This window comes from Sciurus carolinensis, chromosome 3 (genome assembly GCF_902686445.1).
Source record: "Sciurus carolinensis chromosome 3, mSciCar1.2, whole genome shotgun sequence".
NCBI classification, from domain to species: domain Eukaryota; kingdom Metazoa; phylum Chordata; class Mammalia; order Rodentia; family Sciuridae; genus Sciurus; species Sciurus carolinensis.
The window spans coordinates 131587938-131613988 of NC_062215.1; the positions used below are offsets into that span (position 1 = coordinate 131587938).

Here is a 26051-nt window from a genome sequence, read left to right on the forward strand (position 1 = left end):
TTCTTGGTGCCAGAGGGTATAAAGCATGTACTAGCATAAGCTCTGGAACTAGATTAAGACTACATGGGTTCAAATTTTGGTTTCTCTACTTATTAATCATATTAGCCTGGGTAAGTTACTTAGTCTTTCTTGGCTTGTCTTTACTAATTTTTAAAATAGGGAAAATATCTGTTTTAAGAATTTAAGTTAATAATACATGTACAGAGCTTAGAAAAATCCTGGAACAAAGTAAAGAATCAAGATGACTAATAATTGATATTTTTGTACTCAACAACTATTTACTAAATGCCTATTACATCTTAAATACTATTTAAGCAGCTAGGTTTTAAGAAAGTGTATAACTGAATTTATTTCCAGTCAAAGAGACATAAACACAGAATGAGACTTCATAAGTAAGATACACACACACCTGGATAGAGAGAATAAAAAGTGATATTTACTATTTTAGGAAATGAGGTTCATATACAAAAATACATCAATACTGTGAGAAGGCAAGCCAGGATAATTTCTCAGAGCAGCTAAGAAATATGTAGAATTTACATATTTGCTCAATTCTAAGTAAATCAGATTATCACATTTAGAAATCTGTTACATCTGAAATGCAAGTTAACACTACTATATAGAATTATCTTAAGGAATTAAAAATGCAAGGCACAAATAACCACAAGAAATCTTTCACAAAGAAAAAGGCATATTTTAAAACATACTTTTCCAGTCTGTTTTTAAGTCCCCCAAATTTTAGTAGCCCAAGTTCAAATTCTCTGAAAAACTATAGTTAAAATATGCAGAAAGACTTTTTCAATATAAATCACCTCAAAATTAAGATATTTCTAAATGTTATTTAAGAGGTTGATGCCCTTCATATCTTTATTTAAACACTAAGCATTCTAAATATTTCCCATCAAGTTTAAATGGTTTATGATGATAAGAAAAAGATGGCTGGTGGTGTGGTTCAGTGGTGGTTAAGACCCTGGGTTCAATGCCCAGCACCACAAAAAACAAACAAAAAATCAAAAAGTAGAAAGAAGGAAAAGAAAAAGGAAAAGTGATGAAGCCTAACAATGTTCATATTTATATCTCAATTTGTGGAAAACAATACATTCAAATATAAATCTGAACAAATAGCTTTGGCTGTAATTTTGAACCTGATCATTCAAAGAAAAGCACTGTGATACAAAAGAATGAAGGACTGATTGAAAATGATAAGATATCTAAGATTCAGTCCCCTGTCACAAATCAATTCACCTCTTTAGACTGCCTCTTTTCTCACTTATAAAACAGATAACTACTATATTAAGATGACACTGAAAGGTTCTGCTTGCTCTTTAATTTCACATGCTAGTATTTTCAAGTCGTATTAAAGGAATTAACATTCTAGGCTTATTGTTCACATTCTTCAAGAAATGTTTTTCAGGAATTAATATTTAAAAGTAAAATTGATAGAAAGACTTATTACCTTAAGTTCAGCAACTTGTGATGAAATGTGCCACATAAGGCTTTCACTGAGGAACTTCATACCATATGGGCCTAGTAGTTCTGATAATGACCTCATTTCTGAAAGGAAATGTAATTAATTTTATACATTTAACAGAACAGATACATGAAGAAAATGAACATTAACACCTTGGAATATCCATTATAGGAACAAATTACTAATATAATAGCCCAAGAAAAGTCTGTAATAAAAAAGATAACATAAGATGCAGAAGTAATTCTAAGATATAATGTACAATGCATAAAATTGAATGAAAATAGTCACGAAACAATGAAAAGTCAAAACAATCAGGAGAAATTAAGTTTTCAAGCAAAACAAATTTTCTTCATTCTCTAAATCATGTTATGGTATTACTCACCTGATATGTCAGAATATTCCTCTGCATTGAATGTTAATTCATTTTCTGTAGGTAAGTTCACAAATGCTTTCATTGCAGGGAAATAAGCTATATGGCCATTGCTGACTTGTCTCAACAAAGTCTCCAAATACCTAAAGAGAAAAGTTAATTTGTAACTGGAAAAAACAGTTTAATTCAAAATTTATTATGGTATACGTCCTGCATATAATTTTAAGTCTAGTGATAATATGAATACTTATCCATAAAAATTAATTTTCCTAAGTAGTTCATTACTAAAAAACTTCTATCACTCCAAATTTCTAAATGTGTTCCTTACCAATTTGTGTATAGACTTGTAATGGTTGGCTCTCCGTGACTGTCTAAATGTTGTGTTTGTTGAAGAAGAACATTATTAAATACTCTCGTAATATCAATTTGCACATAGTTTTCTATCGACTGGAGTACAGTCATGTATGCTCTTACACTTGTTAGAAGCTCTGATGGTTTTGCAATTTCCTGTGTAGCTTGATTGTACATAGTCATTCCAACAATTGATCTGGGTTGGGGAGAATAATAAAAGAGATAAAACTTCAATTTCTGTACATATAATCCATTCAACCTACTAATATGTAATATTAAATTAGCAATAAAAATAAGTCTAAAAATAATTTGTATAATTACTACTATCATTATCATCCCAAGAAAAAAGGTTAACAAAAAGAGTATGTAAAACTACAATGAAACACAAATACAAAATACAAACAGAAATGCATTCTAAGAATATTAGTTACAAAAATGATTAAAACATGAAGAGGGTTTTTGAAATTAAAACATGTTGATTATAACAAGAACCACAGGCTATACAGTACATAGTCTGAATTCATTTGTCACTGCTGCCAGAATTTTTAAAGATTTTACATAAATTAACTACAACCCACATATTTAACAGCCATACTATGTACAAATTATCACAACATTTCATGGATGGGGAAGAAAAAAATAATTAAGGCTCATGGGGCTGGGGTTGTGGCTCAGTGGTAGAATGCTTGCCTGGCATGTGGAAGGCCCAGGGTTCAATCCTTCACACCGCATATAAATAAATAAAATAAAGGTCCATTGACAACTAAAAAAGTTAAAAAAAAAAAAAAAAAAAAAAAAAAAAACCTAAGGCTCAGAACTCACATAAACTGAAAAAGGTCACTTTGAAAGTAGTTTGTCTAGCATTTGATCACAAACCTGTCTTACTGCCACCTCTCAACAATATGCATAAACAGTCAAAACAAGGCAACAATTTTACTATTCTTTAATCACTTACGGCATATTAAAATATGGCTTTGTTTATGTCCCAAGAAACTGTATGAGAGTAAAATTAAATATAAATTTGAAAATACTTCCCTAACCAATCTTATACTACACAAAGCTACCTCTATTTCACTTTCTTTAAAATCTCTCTTGGGCATTAGATCTGTAAAGATTTTAGTCTGTGTTAACAAAGACAGATCCTTAAAGAAAACGGACAAATCCCTCACTAGAAGAAGACCCAGAAGAACCAACTCAAGATTAAAACTGTGTGCAAGTGATCAGCAAAAATCAACCCACTCATACTCACAAGCAATCTTTGTCCTCACATAAAAATCTTTCCCAGGCAAATGAGTTGTCCTGATCAAAAAGTATGTCTGGTGAAAAGAACATTTGCTTTCCCATGGATTACAGACAAGACTTTTTATATAAGGGAGCTGTAAACTAAATCCTATCTTCCACCCAAACTCCCAACCCCATTCTGTTGAGAATAACAAATCCCAGAGACATAATGTCCTTTTGATTTAAATACTAGAGCATTTTAAGTTTTACTCTCAGGATGACTGCCTAACTAAAGAGAGCAAAAGACAGTCTTTGTCTAATAGTAGCCTCTTCTCTAGTCAACTGATGATTTAACACTCAATTTAGTGCCCATTTATATACTGATCTATTTTGTTCTTAAAGTCTTACCTTAGATTTATACTATTTTCTTACTACTTACAGTATACATGTTTAGCTAATGGCAAATACAATTACTTGTTAATGACCACGGAAACCTTGAAAAACCTTTGGCAAAATTTTGTTTTATAAATTGTTTCAAGGATTTTAAGAAAAACAAACCTGTCAAAACCTGACATTTTCCTTAATAAATGTGCATTTAAAAAAAAATGCAGCAATGTTTATAAAGTCAAGGGGTGTCTGATTTATCACATGCAGTGCCATTTCAAAAAATATATCCATAACTTAACAAAATTCTAATTAGAATCAAGTCCTCAAGATAGTGGACTTCAATCCACATAAAAGCATATATTTGAATTCAAAATAGATTTGAGTTCACCTAATCCTGAGGTTTTCAAACATGATTCTGACCTACATTAGTACAAAATACATCTCTAATAGCACAATTCAGAATATATATACATATACAAAACTGAAAAGTTTTATACAATGGATTTTGGTTTTTTTCTTACTTCTTCTTCCTTCTTCCCTCCCAATTCTTTTTTATTTAAATATCGACTGCAACTTCCTACACTGATTTCATGACCTATTGGGCTGCCACTTCCAAGGTGTAATACACTCATTTGCTGCAATCATCTCATTTTGCATATATCGAAGCTAAAACACAGAGATTAAGTGGACTGCCCAATGTTACCAGTTAATAACAACAGATACAGAACAAAAATCTGGGGAAATTCATGTAATTCTCAGATCACTATTCTTTGTACTTCCAAATTCATTATTCTTTATACTAAACCAATTCTACTAATGCTTTTCCTCACAAAAGAAAACACTGCAGATATTAACAATTAATAAAACCAACACATTAACTGAATGAACAAGCAAAAATAGTTTATATTCTTTCTTACTTAGTAAAGCGGATTTCCAGATGAGAAGTCAAATATTCTCGTGGTGTAAAGGTATGTTCCCATACCACCATATTTGGTACATAATTTATAGAGAAACATAACTCAGAAAGTGCAGTGTGCAATTTATCAAGGCTGAAAAAAATATTAATAAACACTAAATAAAATTTATGACATTTCCTCATAGGTGGTACAAAATTAATTTTATAAAAATATCAAAATTTAGAGTTAATTTCAGAATTTGATTTTCTTTTTCCTCTCTTAAACTAAGTTCAAAATCCTTATGGGTACAACCAACTTAAAAGAACAATTTTTGAAAGACAGCATCATTCATCACTCATGTCTATATTCAGCTAATAATGATTATACTGAGTTAAAAGACAGTAATAGCTTACTCTGCACCCAAAGAAACAATCATTTCCAACTGCTACTATAATTTTTTATGAGAAAAGGCACACTGTTTAATAATCAATCAAACAAGTAAACTAAGAGCCCTAAATGCTACCTGGTCTGACATTTGTTTCAAAAAAATGATATCAGGTATATTTTAATATATCTAAAGTCTCAGTTACCTGACTTTAAATAAATCAAAATATTACAGGTTGCTTATAGTACACCTCAGAAAAATTTTAGTCATAGATTCTTGGCCCCAATATGTTAAGACAAATACAACGTATTAAATATATTTTCTTCTAAAATCCAAAAATCTGTATTTTAGAATGAAATAAAAACTAACAGGTGACTCAAGCTCACAAAGATTTCTTTTTTAAGGATGAAAAATAATACACAATTCCTACCATTTTCTCAGCACTAATGACACAGGGGGAAAAGGTGTCTACCAAAACAAAAAGACACAATAGAAGTAGATGGCTTACTTGGTCACTACAAGTCTGTTTTTCCTCATACTCTCAACGCCTGGTTTTTCCCTTTCAGGTTCCCCTTTCTTACCAGTCTGTTTTTTCGACTTTTTATTCACTGCTTGACTGATGGTTTTGGCACAATGCTTAGGCAGCAACTAAATTTAAATAGAAGTGAAATCTTATATTACACAAATGGGAAATAATTCATTCAGTTTGACAGACAACAAGAAATAAAAACATAATTCATAGACAGAAGGAGAGCTGCACTATACAATACTGTATTCATGTGGCATATGTGGCTACTGTACCTCTGAAATATGCCTGGTCCAAATTTTATTGTTCTTTAAGTGTAAAATACACACCAAATTTCAAAGAATGAATAGAAAAAAATGTAAAATATTTCATTAGCAATATAACATCCTAAAACTTAAAAAAATTGTCTACATTGAGTTAAAGAAAACATACTTTTTAAATTGGCTTCTCCTATTTCTTTTTTATACTTAAACATGGTTACTAGAAATTTTTAAATAAAATATGTGGCTTACATAATATTTCTACTGGACAGTGCTGAATCAGAGAAATGAATTTAGTTATTCTATAGTGTCTGTGTGGGAAACAGGGAGAAACAAAAGGAAAACTGATGAAACCAGGAAAGGCAAAATCCACAAAAGCCTAGAATTCATTTGAAAGCAAAAAAGTGCAAGAGGCCTATACCAAGGTTTTATGGGGCTAAGAGTTTAGTCCCCATTAATTGTCAAAACGATCAGTCAGAGCTCTCTGAGTGCCCCATGCTGAGAAAATATTCCTAGAATTGAAATCAAAATTAGGACAAGGTAAGGACAACAGAGATGAAAAAGAAGACACAGGCATGAACTGGAAAAAAGGCTTAGAAAATTTGAAATAGCAAGCAGTGATATTTGCTAATGCTTTATGGAAATAACAGGAAAAAAAAGTGTTCTGGGCAGTAAGAAAGGTTATCCTCAACAACTACTACTTCTAAGATCAGGAAAATTAATTTCATATAAATCTTACAATCATCTAGTCAAAAACTGATTTGGAAAAGAAAATTATATTATCGTTAGAGTCTTAAAGGAAAGTTTTGAAACAGAAGAAAATGAACATCTGAAATACTCAGAAAGAAAAGGTGAAACAAGATTTATAAATTTAGCCAAAGACTTTCTGTCATAAAGGACATAACCTATCAGGAACATTCAAGAATGTAAGAAATACTGATCCCTATGAGTCCTTCCTAATACACTAAAGGATAAGTGGACAAATTATTACCTGGTCACTAAGAGTACACTGTTCTGTACAAATATCAGTGATGAGATTTCGAGCTTGTTTGGCCATTTCATCCAGGAACATATTACATAAGGAGAGACTGCGATCTCCAATATGATGTCTCTGTTAAGATAAGAGGATAATAACAACAATAATGGTTACAAGAAAGTAGTCTGAATTAAAACACTAAGTAAACATGGAAAATTAGGTTAAAATTCTATTCTGCAATAAGGAGTGAAAGATATTATAGATTTCTTGGACCTCTTTTAACAGTTAACCTACTATATTGTATTTGCACACAGTTAACATAAAATAACAAGTACTTGTTGACTATACAAGAAATATATAATTAGGAAGAATCTCCAAAGACCATTATTTCCTTAACATAAACAACTATGCATTTAATTTTCACATCCACAAAGTCCTAAATCCAGTGATGCAACATTAAAAAATTAAACATATGTGCAAGAACATATTTAAATTATCTTCCAATCATATTTCACTTTAAAATACATGTAAACAGAAAAAGAACTCAATTATTTACATAAAAGCATTAGAAGTCAACTTGGTAAACCCATAAGACATTCAAAATTTCTAAAATTGGTCATTCTTTACCAGGGAGAATACAAAAAAAAAAGAAAAAAGAAAGAAGGGAGGGGTGGGGGAGGGAGGAGGTGGAGGAGGAGGACTAGGAAGAAAAGGAGAAGGAGTGGGAAGAGGAAGAAGAGGGTCAAAGAGAAAGAAGAGGAGGAAGGGAAGGGGGAGAGGAGGGGAGGAGCCGAATAAGCATGCATTCTTTGAACAAAACAGAAAATACTACGTATGTATACGTGTAGACATACACACTTTCTCTCTCAAACATACCCATCTCTATAGGAACCTGTATTTTCATTTTTGGCAGAGCTGGGGATTAAAAGCAGGAACTTATCATCTACCACTAAGCCATACCCAAACCCCTGTGTTTTTTCCAGTCCTAGTGAGTTGTAACAGTTTGTTTTTTCTTGTCAATGGCAACTCGGATGTTGAAGATATAATGCCATAAATTTTTGCACAATACATTTGTGACACTTTTCGAAAGAAACAAATTCATTAAAAGTTTCCCTTCCCTTCCATAATTATGAGATTATATATATTTTGCTGAAATAAGAAAATATAAAAATACTTGACATAAAAATTAACTTTCCTAGATTCATTATGAGACTTCACAATGTATTTTACTTAAAATGCCCTTTAAAACTAAACAGAAATCCAAACCAAAAGGGATCTGCAGCCAGATACAATTAAATACTGTTTACCTGCCACAGGGTGAAAAACATGCCATACAACATGCCATGAGTCTACTATCCTCCCTCTGCCTCTTACTGCAGTGCTGAAAATAGACTTTAAAAGGGCAATGCTGAGGAGACCACAACAAAATCCAAGTAAAAGATGGAATACATTTAGTGTATAGACAGCCCTTGACATTCACAAGTTCCCAACCACAGACTCAACCAACCATGGATTGAAAACATTTGAGAGGAAAAAAAATTGCAAAAGTACTGAAAAAGTATAGACTTTATTCCTTGTCATTATTCTCTATACTTGTCATACTTAACAACTATTGAAACAGCACTTATGTTGTATTAGGAATTATAAGCCATCAAGGGATGACTTAAAAGTATATGAAGGGATGTACACAGCTTATATGTAAACACTAGAATATCCAGACTGTGGTGATGATGGGCATGATGGTGAGGAAAGAGTTAACAGAGTTAATAGCATATCTTAAGTGTCAAGCTTGGGATGAAAAAAAAATCCATTCCATCTAAGAAAAATCTATAAATCCATTAAAATTCTTGGTGTTAACACCTTCAAAGGTATTAATTCTAAAAGTACTTCCCAAAAACTTTCCTTCAAGCTATCTGCCTCAAAGTCCTCTTTCCATGGAATACTGGCATACAATGTACAACAGATGTTATGTTACCTAATGCTTAAAGATTCTGACAATGTTAGTCTTATCTCAAGTTTCTTTTCTATCAGTTCTACAGATCAAAGTTATGGAACAAAGTACTAAGACTCAAAGAAATATATTACTTTTAATATATATTCTTACCACACTTACGAAATGGTGTTTTTTCTTTAAAGATTAGAAGAAACACTGAATATACTTTTTCCTTTTTTTATTTTCTTATCTTCAGTTGACAAATGATGAGAGGATGAGAGAGAGAGAGAGAGAAAGAGAGAGAGAAAGAGAGAGGGGGGGGATAGAATGTGATGAAAATCAAACCCAGGGATTTGCACAATCAATACCAGGCATGGTGGTGCACACCTATAATCTCAGCAACTCAGGAGGCTGAGGCAGGAGGATAACAAGTTAAAAGTTAGCCTCAGCAACTCAGTGAGGCCCAAGCAACTCGGCAAGACCCTGTCTCAAAATTTAAAAAAATAAACAAATAAAAAATAAGGGCTTGGAATGTGGCTCAGTGGTTAAGCATCCCTGGGTTCAATCCCTGGTACAAAATAAAATTCACTCAAGCTAATTAATGTATCCATCACTTCACCAACTCACTCTTTTGTATTTAGAACATCTGAAATGTAGTCTAGCAATTTAAAAATACACCTAATTATTAACTATGCCTCCATGAAGTGCCACAGATCACTACCCTTTTGATACTGAGTACATTTTGGTACTTTGTACTTTGATACTTGGGTTCAATAAAATTAATTAGTTCAATTGCTCAGCAATTGTGTATATGTGTGTGCATGTGTCTACCTCACAAATGTATCTATTAACATAAGTCAGAAATTCCTCTTTGATTTTGTTTACTCAGTAATCTACCATCTAAATTTTAAGTGTTTTCAATAATACTTTAAGATGAAAAGCAAGTACATAAATTCAAGTACTATATACATCTTTACCATAAATATTATTACCTGACCCACTACTTTTTCATATTTTATTTTATTGCATATGCCTATTAAGGAAGGCATCCATGATCAATACAGATTAAATACAATATGCTATTCTAGTTCAGTTTCTTGTTTCCAGCAGTGTCATATCAACCCAATGTACAGTGTATACAGTGAAAGGTGGAGCACTTGTCTCTCATCCTAACACAATAGTGAGAACTATATTTAACATCTTGATATCCAGAAACAATATGTAACCAAAAAGAAAACACTGTTTAATAACTGTTAAAGTTTATATAGCAAAAAATAATACTTTAAATTTAGGGTAAATCAGGCAAAATGTACAAAGACACAATGTACATGGTAAAGTGTTAGCAAACACAAAATTTATACATTTTGGTTCCATTCTGTAAACTAAATTTAAAGCATAAATATTGCATGTGACTTTTTTGTAAGTACAGGATAGAGGAAAATTTAGTACATTATCAACTTTGCATTTTGCTTGTTTTAAGTTGCAGCAGGGAAGTGAACTGTTTGTACAGTGTCATAAATCCTCCAGCAGGGGTTAGATGAATACACATCACCATGCTATGTGTAGCAGGACCCTATCTCACAATTTATTTTAATAACGGCAATTATAAGTGGCTTTATTATATGTTCTAATCTATACATACATATACTTATTCATCCACATATTTTAGCTTTTATAACTTTATCATATTATCTATGCAAGCATTTTTTTATTCTGCATAAAAATGTTCTAAATGGGAAGTGAGTTATTAGGACTTTGTAAACATTAGTTGGCTATAAGTTTGATCTAGTTCACTCTGCAGACCAGATAAATCACAGTACTACACTGAAATTACCTCTTCTGGACACAGTTCATGTGTGCAACTCATAAAATGAGTGCAAAGTAGCGGAAATGCAATTGAGTATCTTGACTGAGAGGGTAACTCCAAACACTGTTGAAACATCTTCTCAAAAGCACGACTATAAAAACTATATTAAGAAACAAATTGAAAATTAGAATTGCAATTTTTATAATTCTAGACAGTTATAAATAGTCATATGTTAATAGTTAAAACAAAAATTTTGTGATACAATACTGCAAAGTTAATTTAGTTTGATTCAAGTAAACGAAAGTTGCCAACTGTTGGGATTTACTTCCTTAAGAAGAGAATAGTTATTTTCCCAAAAAAGCTTCTTTTACATGCCAATAATCATTTCAGGATAATACAAATGTTATTTGTATATCATTAACAAATACGTAAAATGAAAAATTAAAGAGAAAATAAGCCATATCTATGGAATAAGACTATGATATTCAAGTCTTACATTATTAAATTTCATCAAAACTGAGTCATCAGTTTTAAGAGACACTATGAAATTTAAGTACCAATGAGAAAACACTGCCTAATAAATAATCACATGCCATCAATTTGAAACTACATCCAAATTTAAGATGTTAAATCTACATGTAAAAGAATATACATGGATACAGTGCAATACATCTCAGAGTAATGAGAAAAACAGAAACAGTAAGAGCATTATCTCTATGCTGATGTTACATGTAAATTAGAATGCAACTGTGAAAAGATATGGATAAAATTTAATGAAATATGACTAAAAATACAAATTTTAAACATTATTCAAAGTGCTTTTAGTTTAAGAAAGTGGAGAGGAATGTCTAATTGTTGTATCCTTCTTTTGTCATAGAAACCTTTCTGTGGCTAAAAATATCAGAATACCTAAAATGTCCCATTTTCTTTCTAGGATAGCTTTTGGGCCAGAAAGTAACACAGGTCTCCAAATAATCTTTAAAATTCTTGTAAATTTGACATGTGATGTATCTAAACCTAAAAAATGTATGTACTGAAGAAGTTGGCCTTTTCTGCCTGGTGATTTAGATAGCTTCTATAATACTGCTAACAAATAAATTGTACAAATGATCATGGATTAGGTTATTTTCCAAAAGAAAAGGATACTTTTTTCATAATGATCTCTGTTCAAGCTAGAAATTACTACAACTATTCACTCAGATTATCTCAGCATTTTAGAAATAAAGAGACAGACTAGGTTACTGTAATTCACTTCCCTAAAGGAAAAAAAGAAGAAAAAAAAGGACCAAGAATCAGAAAATACAATTGATATTATATAGCTATGAGCCAGAATACTTGAGTTTGAATCCTGGCCCCACTGTTTATTAGTTGATCACAAACAAGTTCATTTATTCATTCAAACATTTTTAAGTACCAAAACCATAACCTTCTTTCAAAGGTTTCTAGGAAGGAAGAAAAGGGGCAAAAAGTAAACTACAGTGCTAAGTACTAATAGGCTATGACTGAAACAAAGGACAATGAAGCACAATATAAGGAATCATCATCACATTGTCATAATACTAATGTTTAATTTAGCACAACAGAAGTGAAATTATCAAGTATTTAATAAATTCTAACATTTACGCTAATTGACCCTCATGTACAACTTTTTGCCCCTTGGTCTAACCATGCAAAGGAGGGACTTAAGGTAATATGAACTGATTTTCATGCCCTCAAACAAAATCTAAGAAACAAAATTCACATCAAAAGAATAATTTTCTTATAGAGAATTAAAACTAGACATTAACCCTATCTTGGTAAACTTTTTGTTGATGAGCCTTAAAGTAAGTCTACTATTTCCTTTATTCTTAAGAGTCTTACTGAATTATCTTAAAAACCAGGCAAACATAGAAACAATCAAGAAACTTGTATTTCTAAGAACTTCAAATCCAGATTTGAGGAAAATTACAACATACCAAAATATGGAGAGATCTGATGTTTCCACCAACATTTCCACCAAGGAATCTACCATTTTTGTATGAAAGATTATTGTATTCATCATTTTTCCAAGCTCTCGGTGATCAGCAAGGCTAAGTGAAGCCTTAGAGACACTAGTATATGCCTGTAAAAGCACAGCAAAAAACAAAAGTAGTTTAGGTAGAGACCAATGACTCGACCTGACATTCTATAGGGGGAAAAATGCATTACTGAGAAATATTTAAACTGTTTATTGTGACACTCTACCTCTTTTATTTTGTCTGTAGAGATCCTAACTTGAAATTCCTATCAAAAATTTCTTTAAATAAATTGAAATATCAATGTTCATAAAATAGAATCTAAGACATGGGTCATCTTAAATTCCAAAGAAACTAAAGTTAACAATATCAAAATTATAAAACATTTAGTTTTTATGTTAACCTTACCAAAAGAAATTTTCAATCTTAAAATGAATATAGCAAACATCAGATGAAACTAAGTATTGTATATGTTGACTTAGTGAGATTTTAGATTATACTGAATCACTAAAACACTGGACAGTATATACTGCACTGATCTGATGGAGTCTATAAAAGTATAAAAGATAGTAAAAAATTAGGGTAGGTCAGTCAAAAAAGTTAATAGAACTTAACCCAAATCATCGAGATAGGCTGTAGGGAAAGAAATTCCATGAGATACTAAATCATAGGAGAACAGAATCATGCCTGTGGATAGAGGACATTTCAGAGGGCAGAGAATAATAATAAGAGAGGTGCCTACAGAATAAATACTGCTTACTATGCCCAGAGTTTGTAAACAAAAGAAGAAAAATGGTGAAAAATGAGATTCAACTAGATCATATACAGTCTTCTATACCATGGTAAAGAATTTAAACTTTTGGTGACCCACAGAGGATTCTGTGTGATGGCCAGTTTTTGTTTTTTTAGAAAGATGGTTCTGTATGGAGGAGTGGGTAAAATGGTAAAGTGCAGTTAGGAAGAGCAAAGGAGGCAGAAATCTATTTGAAAGCCACCGTGGCAATAAATCAGACAAGGACTATGATGATCTGGTCTAGAATAGAAGCCATTTAAAGAGTTTAATCTGGGAAATTTTTAGATATGGTGAGCAACAGAAGAATTACAGATGTTGGCCAGAATTCTGTGTGTGGGGACATCCTTTGTGGAACAAAGGATGGGTATGCAAGAAATGCAAGGTCTGGATTACTTATTCCGTATGACACTTCTCAGGGTTGTTTTGAAGTATCAAACCTGAGAGATGAGGTACATGTTCTCCTTGGAACAAAGAGGAAACATGCATACTGTTGATGATAGAGTGAAGGCACCTCAAACTCAGTATTCCTTAGGTGTGACACAAGTCCACTACAAGTTACATAGCACCCCCTGGCCACCACTGCAGGACTTACTGGATATGGACAAATCAAAGCAAATATGCTGATCCTCACACTGCTTCCTGTACTGTGAATAATGAAGTACTTGGTCTCTGCCCCAGGAGGCCCATGTCTTTTTCTGAAATCCATGAAACATTAAGAACTTGCCTTCTAAGTAAGATAAAAAACAAATCTCAAACCCTACAATGATAAGAGTCCATTAGGTGGATGATGTTACCATTCACCAAGAGAGCAATACCATAGAGTAAGTGGAGTTTTGCATTTTATTGATTTTTTTCTGTCAGGAAAGGGGAGGGACTGAAGAATAATGAAGATAATACTCTGAATATTTATCACAAACGAAGTCTTATTAGATTTATTTACCTTTAATCAGTTTTATAGTAAAAGAGGAAATCAGCTATAACCATGAATTCAATAAAGACTTCCGTTAACCGATGCTCATTTTAACAACTCGGAATTTAAATAACATTGTGAAAATAGATTCAGAAGAAAGTAACAAAATGATACAACTTGATATAAAGCACTCATGTGAAAGGATTAACAACAATGGAAAGAGAAACATATGCTATTAAATGCTTTTAAATAAAAGTCTAAGATAAGAACAAACCAAATAATTTAGAATACAAAAAGGAAGAAGATAATTTGAAAAGGAACTAGAGATACCTAAGGGACTGATGGAAAACAAAGGAGAATAAGATCCTTTAGGGAAGTAGGGGGAAAAAATGACAAAGAATACATATATAAAAAAAGAATTCTTTTTTGGTGCTTTTTAATAATTTCATTATTTTTTCTAATTTTGTTACTTTAATTTCCCATAGCACCTTGGCAACATTGAAAACACATACAAATACAAGGATGTACTCATTTAACGTTTTATGCAAAAGCATGTGCCACACCTTTTTTTTTTTGGAGGGACAGTTCTGACAACAAGAACAAACCTAAGCAATGGACAAACTAGAAGCCAGATAACTAGTTCTGATCCCCCAACATTTAGATATGCCATCCAAGGGACACCTTAAGCAGGATTTTTTTAAAGGAAAAAATATAAGGTTGACATAGGGAATTTTTTAGAATTCTTCTTTTAAGAATAGAAAAAAGAGAAAACATTAAAGTGACCTATTGAAGAATATTAACCTTAGGATTAAAACTGGACAGGACGCCAGTGAAGGCACAAAGTATACTAACAATCTCCCAAAGACTTCTGTTGGCCTTGTTCTACCTTAGAAACTACTGGTATTTGTCTACAGAACTCTTCATGTCTCTTAGGCCAGCTTCCTTTATCTAATAACTCTTCTACCTGAAACCGAGTGATAAAAGTCAAATCATTTATTTATCGTGAATATCTGCTCCTCCTTATAGTAAAACTTCATACTCAAAAGTTTCTTTATTTGCCCTTTACTCATTGTTCGCCCTTTCCCTGGACAAGTTATTTTCCCTTTTATAATTCCCAGGTAAAATTTGGCTTTCTCTCTAAAGTCATTACTAGCAATTCCAACTTCGTAAAAGCTTTCCCCCTTTGGAGAAGACTGTAAGGCCTGTATTTAACAAATAATTATATTCTATCTGATATCTCTAAATCTTTTAGGTTTACAACTGCCTTTTAATTTTTGTATCTTTTATGCCTTCTTTCCACAGCTAGATTATAAAATCCTCACAGGACAGGATAATTCCTCTTTTCTTCTTCCCCTAAGTACTAGAATCATTAAAAGAGCAACTAAATTCTATTGTTAAATTTATAGTACATAGAAAATAATAGCTTGAATTTTAAAGTCCTTTAATACCACGTGAGAGATCTATGTAAATGAACACTGTCAAAATCTAAAACTATTTATTTCTGTATTTCAGAAAATTAAAGCTTTTGGAACTAGATGAGGTGATGATGATAGACTGTGGCCTTTGACCTAGTTACTTGTTTTTATTAATAAAGTTTTACTAGAATACAGTCATGACCCTACATTTATGTATTCTTTATAGATGCTCTCAGGACAATGGCAGAGCCAAGTTGCTATGGCAGAAACTGCATGGTCCACAAGCCTAAAATTTTTACTAACTGGTTCTTTATTTTTAAGAAGTCAATAACTGATTATACGTATTTTGTAAAAAACATTTTATGCTTTTACTTTCAATATCTGAGTCAGTATAATCAAGAGAGGCTGGTATTTAAGTTTTAAATTTTTATAATTTCTTTTAAATTATAAAATAATATCTTCTCAAAAGTACTTATATATTGTCTTAAATTAGAAATACATTTATCCAAGTTTAGTAACTAGTACAATGTGTTTCTTTTATGGTTAGTTATACAAAGGAAGTCTTTCCAAAAGGGATACAACTATATATATGTATATATCTTCTATAAAATTTTTTTCTGTTAACTAAGGTATTCAATAACAAAACAGAAAAATAATAAAAATTGTTTTTCATACCTGTAACCTAAACCAATCTAATCTCATTCCTCTGAAATCAAATACTTCTCCATCTTCAACTGCAATAATGGGGGGAAAAAAGATTACAAAGCAAATTAACATTTCTACAAATCTATAATCACATCATACAACTTAAGAGCTAAAACATTTCCAAAAGAATTAAAACCCAGAGTCTGAAAAAGATACTTGTAAACCCATGTTCACAGCAGTACTATTCACAATAGCCAATAGTAGGAGCAACTTAAACATCTTTGACAGATGAATGGATAAACAAAATATAGCATATAATTAAAATGGAATATTATTTTTTCTTAAAAAGAAGGCTAATTTCTGATACATGATACAATATGGCTGAACCTTAGGGACACTACGCTTAATGAAATAAAATAGAGCTGGGTTCAGTGGCATGCACTTGAAGTCCCAGCAACATGGAAGGCTAAGGAGGATCACCTGAGTCCAAGGAGTTCAAGGTCAGCCTGGGCAACACACTGAGACTCCATCATCACATACTCATACACATAAAAGAAGCCTGTCTCAAAAGTCAAAACTGTATAGTTCATTTATACGAGGTACACTGAACAGTCAAACTCACTGGAATAAAAAATAGAGTAGTTTTGCTAGGGGCTGGGAGCAGAAGAAACTAGAATATTGTTTAATGGCCAGAGTTTCAGTTGTTCAAAATGAAAAATTTCTGGAGCCTGGTTGTACAAGAACTACATTGAACTACATGTGCAAAAATGGTTCCAATGATAAAATTTCATTATGTATATTTTATAATTAAAAACAAAAATAAAAACTTTTAAGAGCTTAGATAGTGCAACATTTCTAAATTCTATAAAGATAAAGGAAGCAGTTATACTAGGAGAAATAAACATTTCTCCTAAGCTCTCTGACACTAGTGTGCTTATCTGTCAGTTTCAAGAAATAGTATAAAATTTGAAAGATCCTACGAATAGAAACTTTGGCAGCATGCTAAAGCCCCACAAAATAACCCCATTTAAACCAAATATCACCACATAAGATTATAGTGGTTTCATTACCACAATGTAGTAACTAAGATTGGCTGAATGAAAACAAATACTTAAAAACATTATTCAGACACTTCCAAGGTTTCTGATAATTTTTATATAAAGACTACAAAGCTAAAGACTAATGTCAATTTACTGGAATGCAGTGTTGAAATAATGGAAAGTGATCTTGTTATTATCAATTTTTGAGACTGACGTACCTGAGCTCAAATTCTGATTCTTATATAATAGCTGCTAGAGTTTGCGTAAATTATGTTAAATAACTTAGAGGTTACCTCTCAAACCCTGAATTTCCAAATCTGTCAAATAAAATAACAGTATTTTTTAAAGGATTAAATGAGATAATTAATATAAAGTGCCTGGAAGATTAAACATTTTATAAATGTTTGTAAGTATTGTTATATGTATGCTTGGACCAAATGTATACTTCATTAGAATACTCAGTATCCCTTCTTATTTTACTTTTATTACAGAATACTTCTTTTTCCCTGAATAAGAAATATTAAGACACCATTCTTGTGATTTCTGTAAATATTATCACAAATCCATTTTGGAAATCTTTGCTTCAGAGAGAACTTAAAAAAAAATAGGTCATATATATCCAAAATGAGATAATTCTGTAAATATTAACTGTTAAATTCTCTCCTTAATAATCAAACTTTAAAATCTAATTAGAAGAAAAAAGAAAAAATGCCTTTACTTAAAAGACTTACCTTGTTTCACACTTAGGGAAGTCATAGTGTTAACAAAAGAAGACATGATGATTGATTCATCCTCAGGGCAAACAGAAAGATTCTGTAAAATGAACAAAAAGTAATGTTAAAAAGATCTAGTTGGGTAGAAACTCAAAGATCCATCAAATAGCAGGTAGATAAACTGGTACAGTCATACTACAGAATATTTTTCAGAAATAAAAAGGAATGATGTTTGATATACACCAACAAAAATCTAAAATTATGCTAGGTGAAAGAAATAAAAAATAAGGTTACAAAGTGTATGATTCCACTTGTATGATCATTTTGTAACAGGCAAAGTTATATTGATAGCAAATCAGTTGTTGTTGGGGATCTGTCAGGGAATCTATCATAAAGGTGTACAAGAAAACTTTCAAAAGTGTTGGAAATGTTCTACATCTTCAAGGTGGTGGCAGTTAAATGGATATATACAACTACCAAAATTCAAAACATACAATAAAAATGGATAATTCTTACTAACATGTAAATTATACTTCAAAAAAATTAGGATTAAAAAAAATCCCCTTTCAACTGGTTGAGACAATGAATATTTGGGGCCTGGGAGCATAGCTCAATGGTAGGGTGCTTGCCTAGCATGCATAAGGCCTTAGGTTCAATCACCAGCACTGTAAAAAAAAAAAAAAAAAAAAAAAAAAAACCAGACCAAAAAAGGAGAACAAATATCTGATAAATGAAATCCAAAGTGAATGATAGAAAAAAAATATATTTTTTTAAACATTTTTTAAATTGTCAATGTTTTTATTTTATTTATTTATAGGCAGTGCTGAAAATCAAACCCAGGGCCTTACGCGTGCCAGGCAAGTGCTCTACCACTGAGCCACAACCCCAGCCCTAGTAAATATATTTTTTAAAAAGTGAATGCTTAGCTAACAAACAATATATATAAAATACATTCTCAAAATGAAAAGACCAACACAATAATGTTAAGTCTACATGCCACTGAACTGTACATTTAAAAATAACTAAATGGTATACTTTGTTTTATACATACTTTACCACAATAAAAATTTTAACAGTATTACAATGAAATATATTAAAAGATTTGCCATCTTTGCTCTAAATTTACATCCTGACTAGGGACATAGCTCAGTGGTAGAGTGCTTGACTAGCATGTATTAATTCCTAGAACAGCAAAAAATAAAAATAAAAATAAAAAAACAAATTTGCATCCTAGTAAGAGGTTAAAAGAACTATGAAAGTACTTTGTAATAGAAGAGAGTGGTAAAAAGCTCACACTTTGGAGATTAGATTTAAGTTTGAATGGCTCTATTCCTTATGAACCATGTGATACCGAGCAAGTTACATTAGGTCTTTTGTCTTCAGTAAATAATGATAACTATATGTACCCTCACAGAGTTATTGTATAGATTTAATAAAATGTTACCAATAAATCTAGCAACTTTAATATCAGCATTATTCCTGAAGCTGCTATTACTACTACTGATACTATAATACCAAAAGAAATGCTAAGAATTAATTTTCTCACTATTGGTAAATTCCACTTTATATAAAAGACACCAAGAAATTTCAATTGACTTAAACATTAACACTGTTATCAAAAAGCTATAAAATTTATTAACAAATATTCAAATAGCCACAGCATAGATTCAAAAATTAAAAATGTTAGTACCTTAAACAAAATTACATGAAACCAAAATTTTAGTTTCCTTTTTAGATTGCAAGGTAGTATGAATAAATAATGAACAGTAACCATAACCTCTGGTTTATCTGGTAAGTGATATATATTCACAAATAAAATTACAAGGCAATAATACTCTAGATTTTCAGTTCTTTTCTTAATGGCCAATCTAGAAAGGAAGTATCTGAGCTCCATCTAGTGGATAAAAGAAGAAACATATTAGTATAGGAAGACCAGTGGCTATATAAAGAGAATTTTTACAGCTCTTTCTCTGTACTGTTTTATTAGCTTGCAGTACTTTCAGATATCTGTGATTTCCCAAAATAAAGCAAAATAAGATATTAATTTTCCTTCTGGTTACTTTATTTGGAGTAAAAGGAAATTTACATAAGATGAAAAAGATTGAAGAAATAAATAGAAATTATAAAAGCTAAAAGAAAAACAAATTGAGGAAAATCCAAAATGAAAATAATATTATGACACTTCAATACAAACATCTACATGCAATTTTTATTTACTGGTCATCCTCTAACACACTATTTGAAAAGATTCTTTTTTTCTTAGTACTTAATTACCACATACATTATCTACATCATCTTTTCTATATTTCCATAGTCACCGTAGAAGTTCAGGTTCTCATCAGCTCTCATCTAGCCTACTGCAGTTAAGTTTTCTTCTTTTTGCCTCTTCCTCTGGCCTTCAGCAATCATCACCCCACAGAGCCAGAGTGATCTCTCTAAGAAGTAAATCTGATTATAACTAACCTCCTTTTTTCCAAGGCCCTCTATAGTTTGGTTAGTGTACATTTTCATATCCAGAATAAATAACTGTTCTCTTCATTATGTTCATCCTGAGCTCTACACACACTCATGCATAACACCTACCATACTACATACACTGCAACGAATATTTCCTCACCTTTATAAAATGTTCTTTTTAACAAGACATGACCATGACTTATTTACATCTGTATTTCCATTGTTGAGCACATGATTACATTTTATAAACGTTTGCTGAACAAACCAATCAATTACTAAAAAATCAGGAAGGAAAGAACAAAAGGGGAAATAATATGAAATAGGTTTTACCTGTACAAGTTCATTGAGGACAACAGCATCAAAGCCAGAAAGGTACTGCACATAATACCTTTGCATTACAGGTCCATATTTCCTTACATGTGCTCTAAGTTCTTCCATGTAAAATATTAATTCAGCAATGTGCCTTTTTAAAAATTCAAGAAAAATATCAATGAATAAATGCATTATCAAAGAAAATATTAAATGCTTTTGATATTTCAAGAACTCTGAGAAAGGGAGCTAACATTTAATGTCAATTATTATCAAAATTATTTCATATGAATAAAGGAATTACAAAAACAAAAAAGAAAAAACTACTAAGAACCAAAATCTGATAGTAGAATTGAAATGAAAATGAAATTTGGACATCTCATAAATATGTCATTTTTTAAAAATCATAGGTGAAAGAGGGTAAGAAATTATTATTTTTTGTATGCTCTTATTTCTCTGCTTTATTTATCTAACTCATGTTGAAAGAATATAGATTAAAATGAGAGAGACATTTCAAACAACACACTGGGTTGCAACTCTACTCTGTAAGAATTCTTATTTAAATGTTTTATATAGTAAACAATTTAGAAAAACAAATCCATAGGAAATATTACTGGACGTAGCAGAGGCATAAACAATAACTTAAGTAATAACTTTATTGTTAGTAATTAGAAAACAGTATAAGCCCTAATGTCATATCAGTTGATTTTTATAATTCATATCATCTAATGATATGCTATCAATATTCCTAATACGACAAAAACCCCTGAAATATTTTTCAAAGTAACTTCACTTCAAATATAAGCCCTCGTGTTCTATAGCCTATGAATCAAAATAAACAGAAAATAATGTTTTTCTAATGCCACTAACTTACTTATCTATAAAGTCATCTGCACTCTTCTTTGGCATGTTATCTGCATGACGAAGGAGCCAGATAATCTCATCACGGGCAAAAGATAATGCCATAAAAACAAAAAGTGCCTGTTAAAAACAACAACATTATTTGCCATAATCTTTCTCTTAAGTGAAAAGTAATTGGCAAGAAACAATATTCAATTCAAAAGAGAAGGCACTAACATGAAAGGGCAAAAGAGAAATTATAGGTATGTAGGAGGAAAAGCATGCTTATATATAAGAGAGGTAAATGCAGGTAAGTTTGATGTATGAGTGTCAGGTCAGCAAATTCATTCTTGATCAAATGCAAAAATCCTTTTATGCAGTCCCTGACTCATACTTCAGTAAAATTTCATATAGAAGGAATGTTTTTAAATTTTTTCAAATGGTATACATATTGAAATAAGAATTAAACTATCAGCAATGTGAAGAGAGAGCCTACAGAGTGGGAGAATATCTTTGCCAACCATACTTCAGATAGAGCGCTAATTTCCAGAATCTATAAAGAACTCAAAAAACTCTACACCAAGAATACAAATAATCCAATCAACAAATGGGCTAAGGAAATGAACAGACACTTCACAGAAGAAGATCTACAAGCAATCAACAGATGTATGAAAAAATGTTCAACATTCCTAGTAATAAGGGAAATGCAAATCAAAACTACCCTAAGATTTCATCTCACCCCAATTAGAATGGCGATTATCAAGAACACAAGCAACAATAGGTGTTGGCAAGGATGTGGTGAAAAAGGAACACTCATACATTGCTGGTGGGGTTGCAAATTAGTGCAGCCACTCTGGAAAGCAGTGTGGAGATTCCTCAGAAAGCTTGGAATGGAAACACCATTTGACCCAGCTATCCCACTCCTTGGCCTATACCCAAAGGACTTAAAATCAGCATACTACAGAGATACAGACACATCAATGTTCATTGCTGCTCAATTCACCATAGCCAGATTGTGGAACCAACCTAGATGCCCTTCAGTTGATGAATGGATAAAGAAACTGTGGCATATATATACAATGGAATATTACTCCGCAATGAAGAATGATAAAATTAAGGCATTTGCAGGCAAATGGATGAAATTGGAGAATATCATGCTAAGTGAGATAAGCCAATCTCAAAAAACTAAAGGACGAATGATCTCGCTGATAAGCGGATGAGGACATATAATGGGGAGTGGGAGGGGTTAGCATTAGGTTTAGGGTTAGGGATAAGGAGAGCGGTAAGAATGAAGGAAAGAAGGACTATATAGAGGGAAAAGAGGGGTGGGAGGGGTAGGGGGGAAGGGAAAAAAAATAATCAAACATCATTGCCCTATGTAAACGTATTACACAAATGGTATGCCTTGACTCTATGTACAAATAGAGAAACAACATGTATTCCATTTGTATACAATAATAAAAATGGAAAAAAAAAAAAAAGAAATAAGAATTAAATAAATTACCTTGGGACCAAGCAAGCCAGGTTGATCAGAGAGGACAGTAGCCAATTCCTTCAGAGCAGACCTTAAAAACTTGCGTCTCTCCCTGTGCATTGAACCACTATAGGGAAAGACACCATTATATTTTATCTACTTCTATTAAAATTTTCATCAGCAACTTAAAGTAACCCAACATGTCAGGGTCAACTTCCAAAGTTCTTTTAGGAAACAGAAGGCCCAATAAAAATAATGTTCTATCTGTTTAACATTAAATGACTTCCTAACCTTATGTTGCCTTTCTTGTTTTACTTTTGTAGCAATTTTTATACTCCTGTTCTCCATCAATAAAATCCTACCCAGCAAAACCAATACTTCGAGAAAATTTCCCAGTATCTGGCTTCTACTTCTGAACAATTTCTGCAATTTTAATACTATATAAGCTCAGCACTTCATAAACTGAACTGGGGGATTCTTGAAAACAAACCCTGTCTTGTTATATACAGTTTTGTCACTTACTGACAAAAATAAACATATCTTAAATAATAGCTGGTTACTGACATCTGTATTTGTTAAGTATACTCCTATTAAATATATAAAACTGACTAAACAAAAGTCAGTTAAAAACAAGATATGGAAAGGGATAATCATAAATATTCACACACACTAGGCATTTAAAAAAAATTTTTTTAGCTGTAGATGGACACAATACCTTTATTTTATTTATTTATTTTTATGTGGTGCTGAGAATCAAACCAAGGGCCTCACAAGTGCTAGGCAAGCACTCTACACACTGAGCTACAATCCCAGCACTTAACACTAGGTATTTTAAAATAAAAATGCAAATTAGGTCTTACTCTCACATATTAGCAGAAGGAAAAAAAATGTTTTACATTTTCCAACTCCTCATACTACACAAAATGTACACTTCTTCAAGAAAGTTTTAATTAGTTAAAAAATGGTCCATATATATGAATGAACATGCCAAAAAAAAAAAACCATGTATAAAGAATATCTGAGTTAAAACCCAAGCATAAAGAACATGAGTTATTTTTCTGTGATATAATGTAGTACATTAAAGTCATTTAGGGTCACTTCTGTGAAGAAAATGGGCACATGTTATTTTGACTATTTTACTTCATAGGGTTGCTGTGAGGAGTATATACTAACCCTGAGAAAAATGTTTACAAAAAACTTGGGTCTGGCACAAGGTAATAAGTTAGAGGATTTAGTACTGCTTAGTATTTATGATTTTTTATATAAAACAGAATAAAAGGAATAAGAATATCTTATGTGCAAAAAATGCTCAAAAAAGGTAACTATGACACTATTTCTATCCATGAAGAAACAATAAATCATGTATACTTCTACAGGTCTAGAAAGAAATTCTAACAACCTCCACAAAGTATGCTATTTTCACTACAGAATCCTTTTTTTTTCTTTTTCTTTTTTTTTTTTTTTCCTTTGTACTGGGGATTAAATCTAGGGGTGCTTAACCGCTGAGTTATATCCCAGGCCTTTTTATGAATGTATTTATTTTTTGAGACAGGGTCTTGCTAATTTCCTCAGAGTCTCACTAAGTTGTTGAAGCTGGTTTTGAACTTGTAATCCTCCTGCCTTAGTCTCCCAAGTCATTGGGATTATAGGCATGCACCAATGCACCAAGCAGAGAATCATTTTTAAACTATATAACATGGCTCATGCAGGTGAGTATGATAGGTGCAAGGAATGACAGAATAGATACAATGAATAAAGATGGTTTAAATTCCCACTATCTACCCCACAGTCTAATTTAAATTCTAAAACTTCTTGTGGTGTTATATTTTCATTTATGGAATGGCACTTGTCTTCTCTCTGCCTTACAGAAATACTGATGAAGCAGATAATATTTTCTCTTCATTATCTAAGTTCACTGGAGAAAACATTATACATAAATACAACAATTAAGGTGAAATATCAAATTATGTAGAATTATTTCATGAGGTAACATGAAAGTCATTCAAAGGTCTTAAGTACACTAATTTCTAATTTAGGATATCTAAACATTTACTAACGTAAGAAACAAAATTAGGAAAGGTGTAGAATTAACATACTTTCAAACATACACTATTTGGGACAGTGTGAGACTGAATTAGTTTCACGAGATAATACAAAAATGAGCACAATTTATTGGTGTGCGGTCCACAGCAGCAGCAAGAGATGATATCTTAAACAAAAGTCCTTTGTATGGTACTTCAGGGCATTTTATCAGTGTTTAGAAAATGTTTAAAATCTGTCTACACAAACTTATTATTTTTCCTTGATTAAAAGTCTCTCCCTTCTACTACCACATCTTGCACATTACTAATCTGTTCTCACTTCAACAAAACAATGCTTTAAGAAATTCTTCTTGATTCAAAGTACGGCAAATAAAAGAGAACTACTTACGCATGTGACACAGCTGCCTCCTTGCATTCTCTTATATCATTAATACGTTTATTGTAGCTATGTGTAAAAAGAAAAATTGAATAATGTCAATCTTAATTTGATAATTAACAGACAAAAGGAGTAAATGAAATATTAAGTCATTTTAAATTACTTATTATCAACTGCTCCTTAAATAAAACAAAGATGTCTATACACCTCTTTTCCTAGAATATTAGGTGTCTCATGAAAGTCTTCCTAGAAAAAAAAATCTCACACATTACATTAAATCCAACAATAAAATTAAACTTTACAATGCAGATTTTATTTACTTATTCATTTGCTGCAGTACCGGGGATTGAACCCAGGGCTTCACAAATGCTAGACAAGTGTTCTACCATGGAACTACATCTACAGCCCTTTTTATTTTGACACAGGGTCTTCTTACTAAGTTGCCCAAAATGGCCTTCAA

General features: G+C 31.7%; 1 protein-coding gene across 5 annotated transcripts in view; it reads right to left on the reverse strand.

The window, feature by feature from the left end:
- Window positions 1–26051, reverse strand: part of Nckap1 (NCK associated protein 1) — an 88122-nt gene that overhangs the window by 23138 nt on the left and 38933 nt on the right. For 4 of the 5 annotated variants that reach the window (XM_047547798.1, XM_047547797.1, XM_047547796.1 and 1 more), the window contains 14 exons: window positions 25604–25660; window positions 23204–23300; window positions 21734–21840; window positions 20881–21013; window positions 18112–18193; window positions 16371–16429; window positions 12539–12684; window positions 10611–10743; window positions 6859–6978; window positions 5590–5729; window positions 4718–4849; window positions 2170–2388; window positions 1854–1984; window positions 1457–1554 (listed from right to left, as the gene is read on the reverse strand). In XM_047547798.1, coding sequence (XP_047403754.1) covers window positions 1457–1554; window positions 1854–1984; window positions 2170–2388; window positions 4718–4849; window positions 5590–5729; window positions 6859–6978; window positions 10611–10743; window positions 12539–12684; window positions 16371–16429; window positions 18112–18193; window positions 20881–21013; window positions 21734–21840; window positions 23204–23300; window positions 25604–25660 — 1654 coding nt within the window. The remainder of the gene's footprint in view (window positions 1–1456; window positions 1555–1853; window positions 1985–2169; window positions 2389–4717; window positions 4850–5589; window positions 5730–6858; window positions 6979–10610; window positions 10744–12538; window positions 12685–16370; window positions 16430–18111; window positions 18194–20880; window positions 21014–21733; window positions 21841–23203; window positions 23301–25603; window positions 25661–26051) is intronic. The other variant, XM_047547800.1, reaches the window with a different exon arrangement.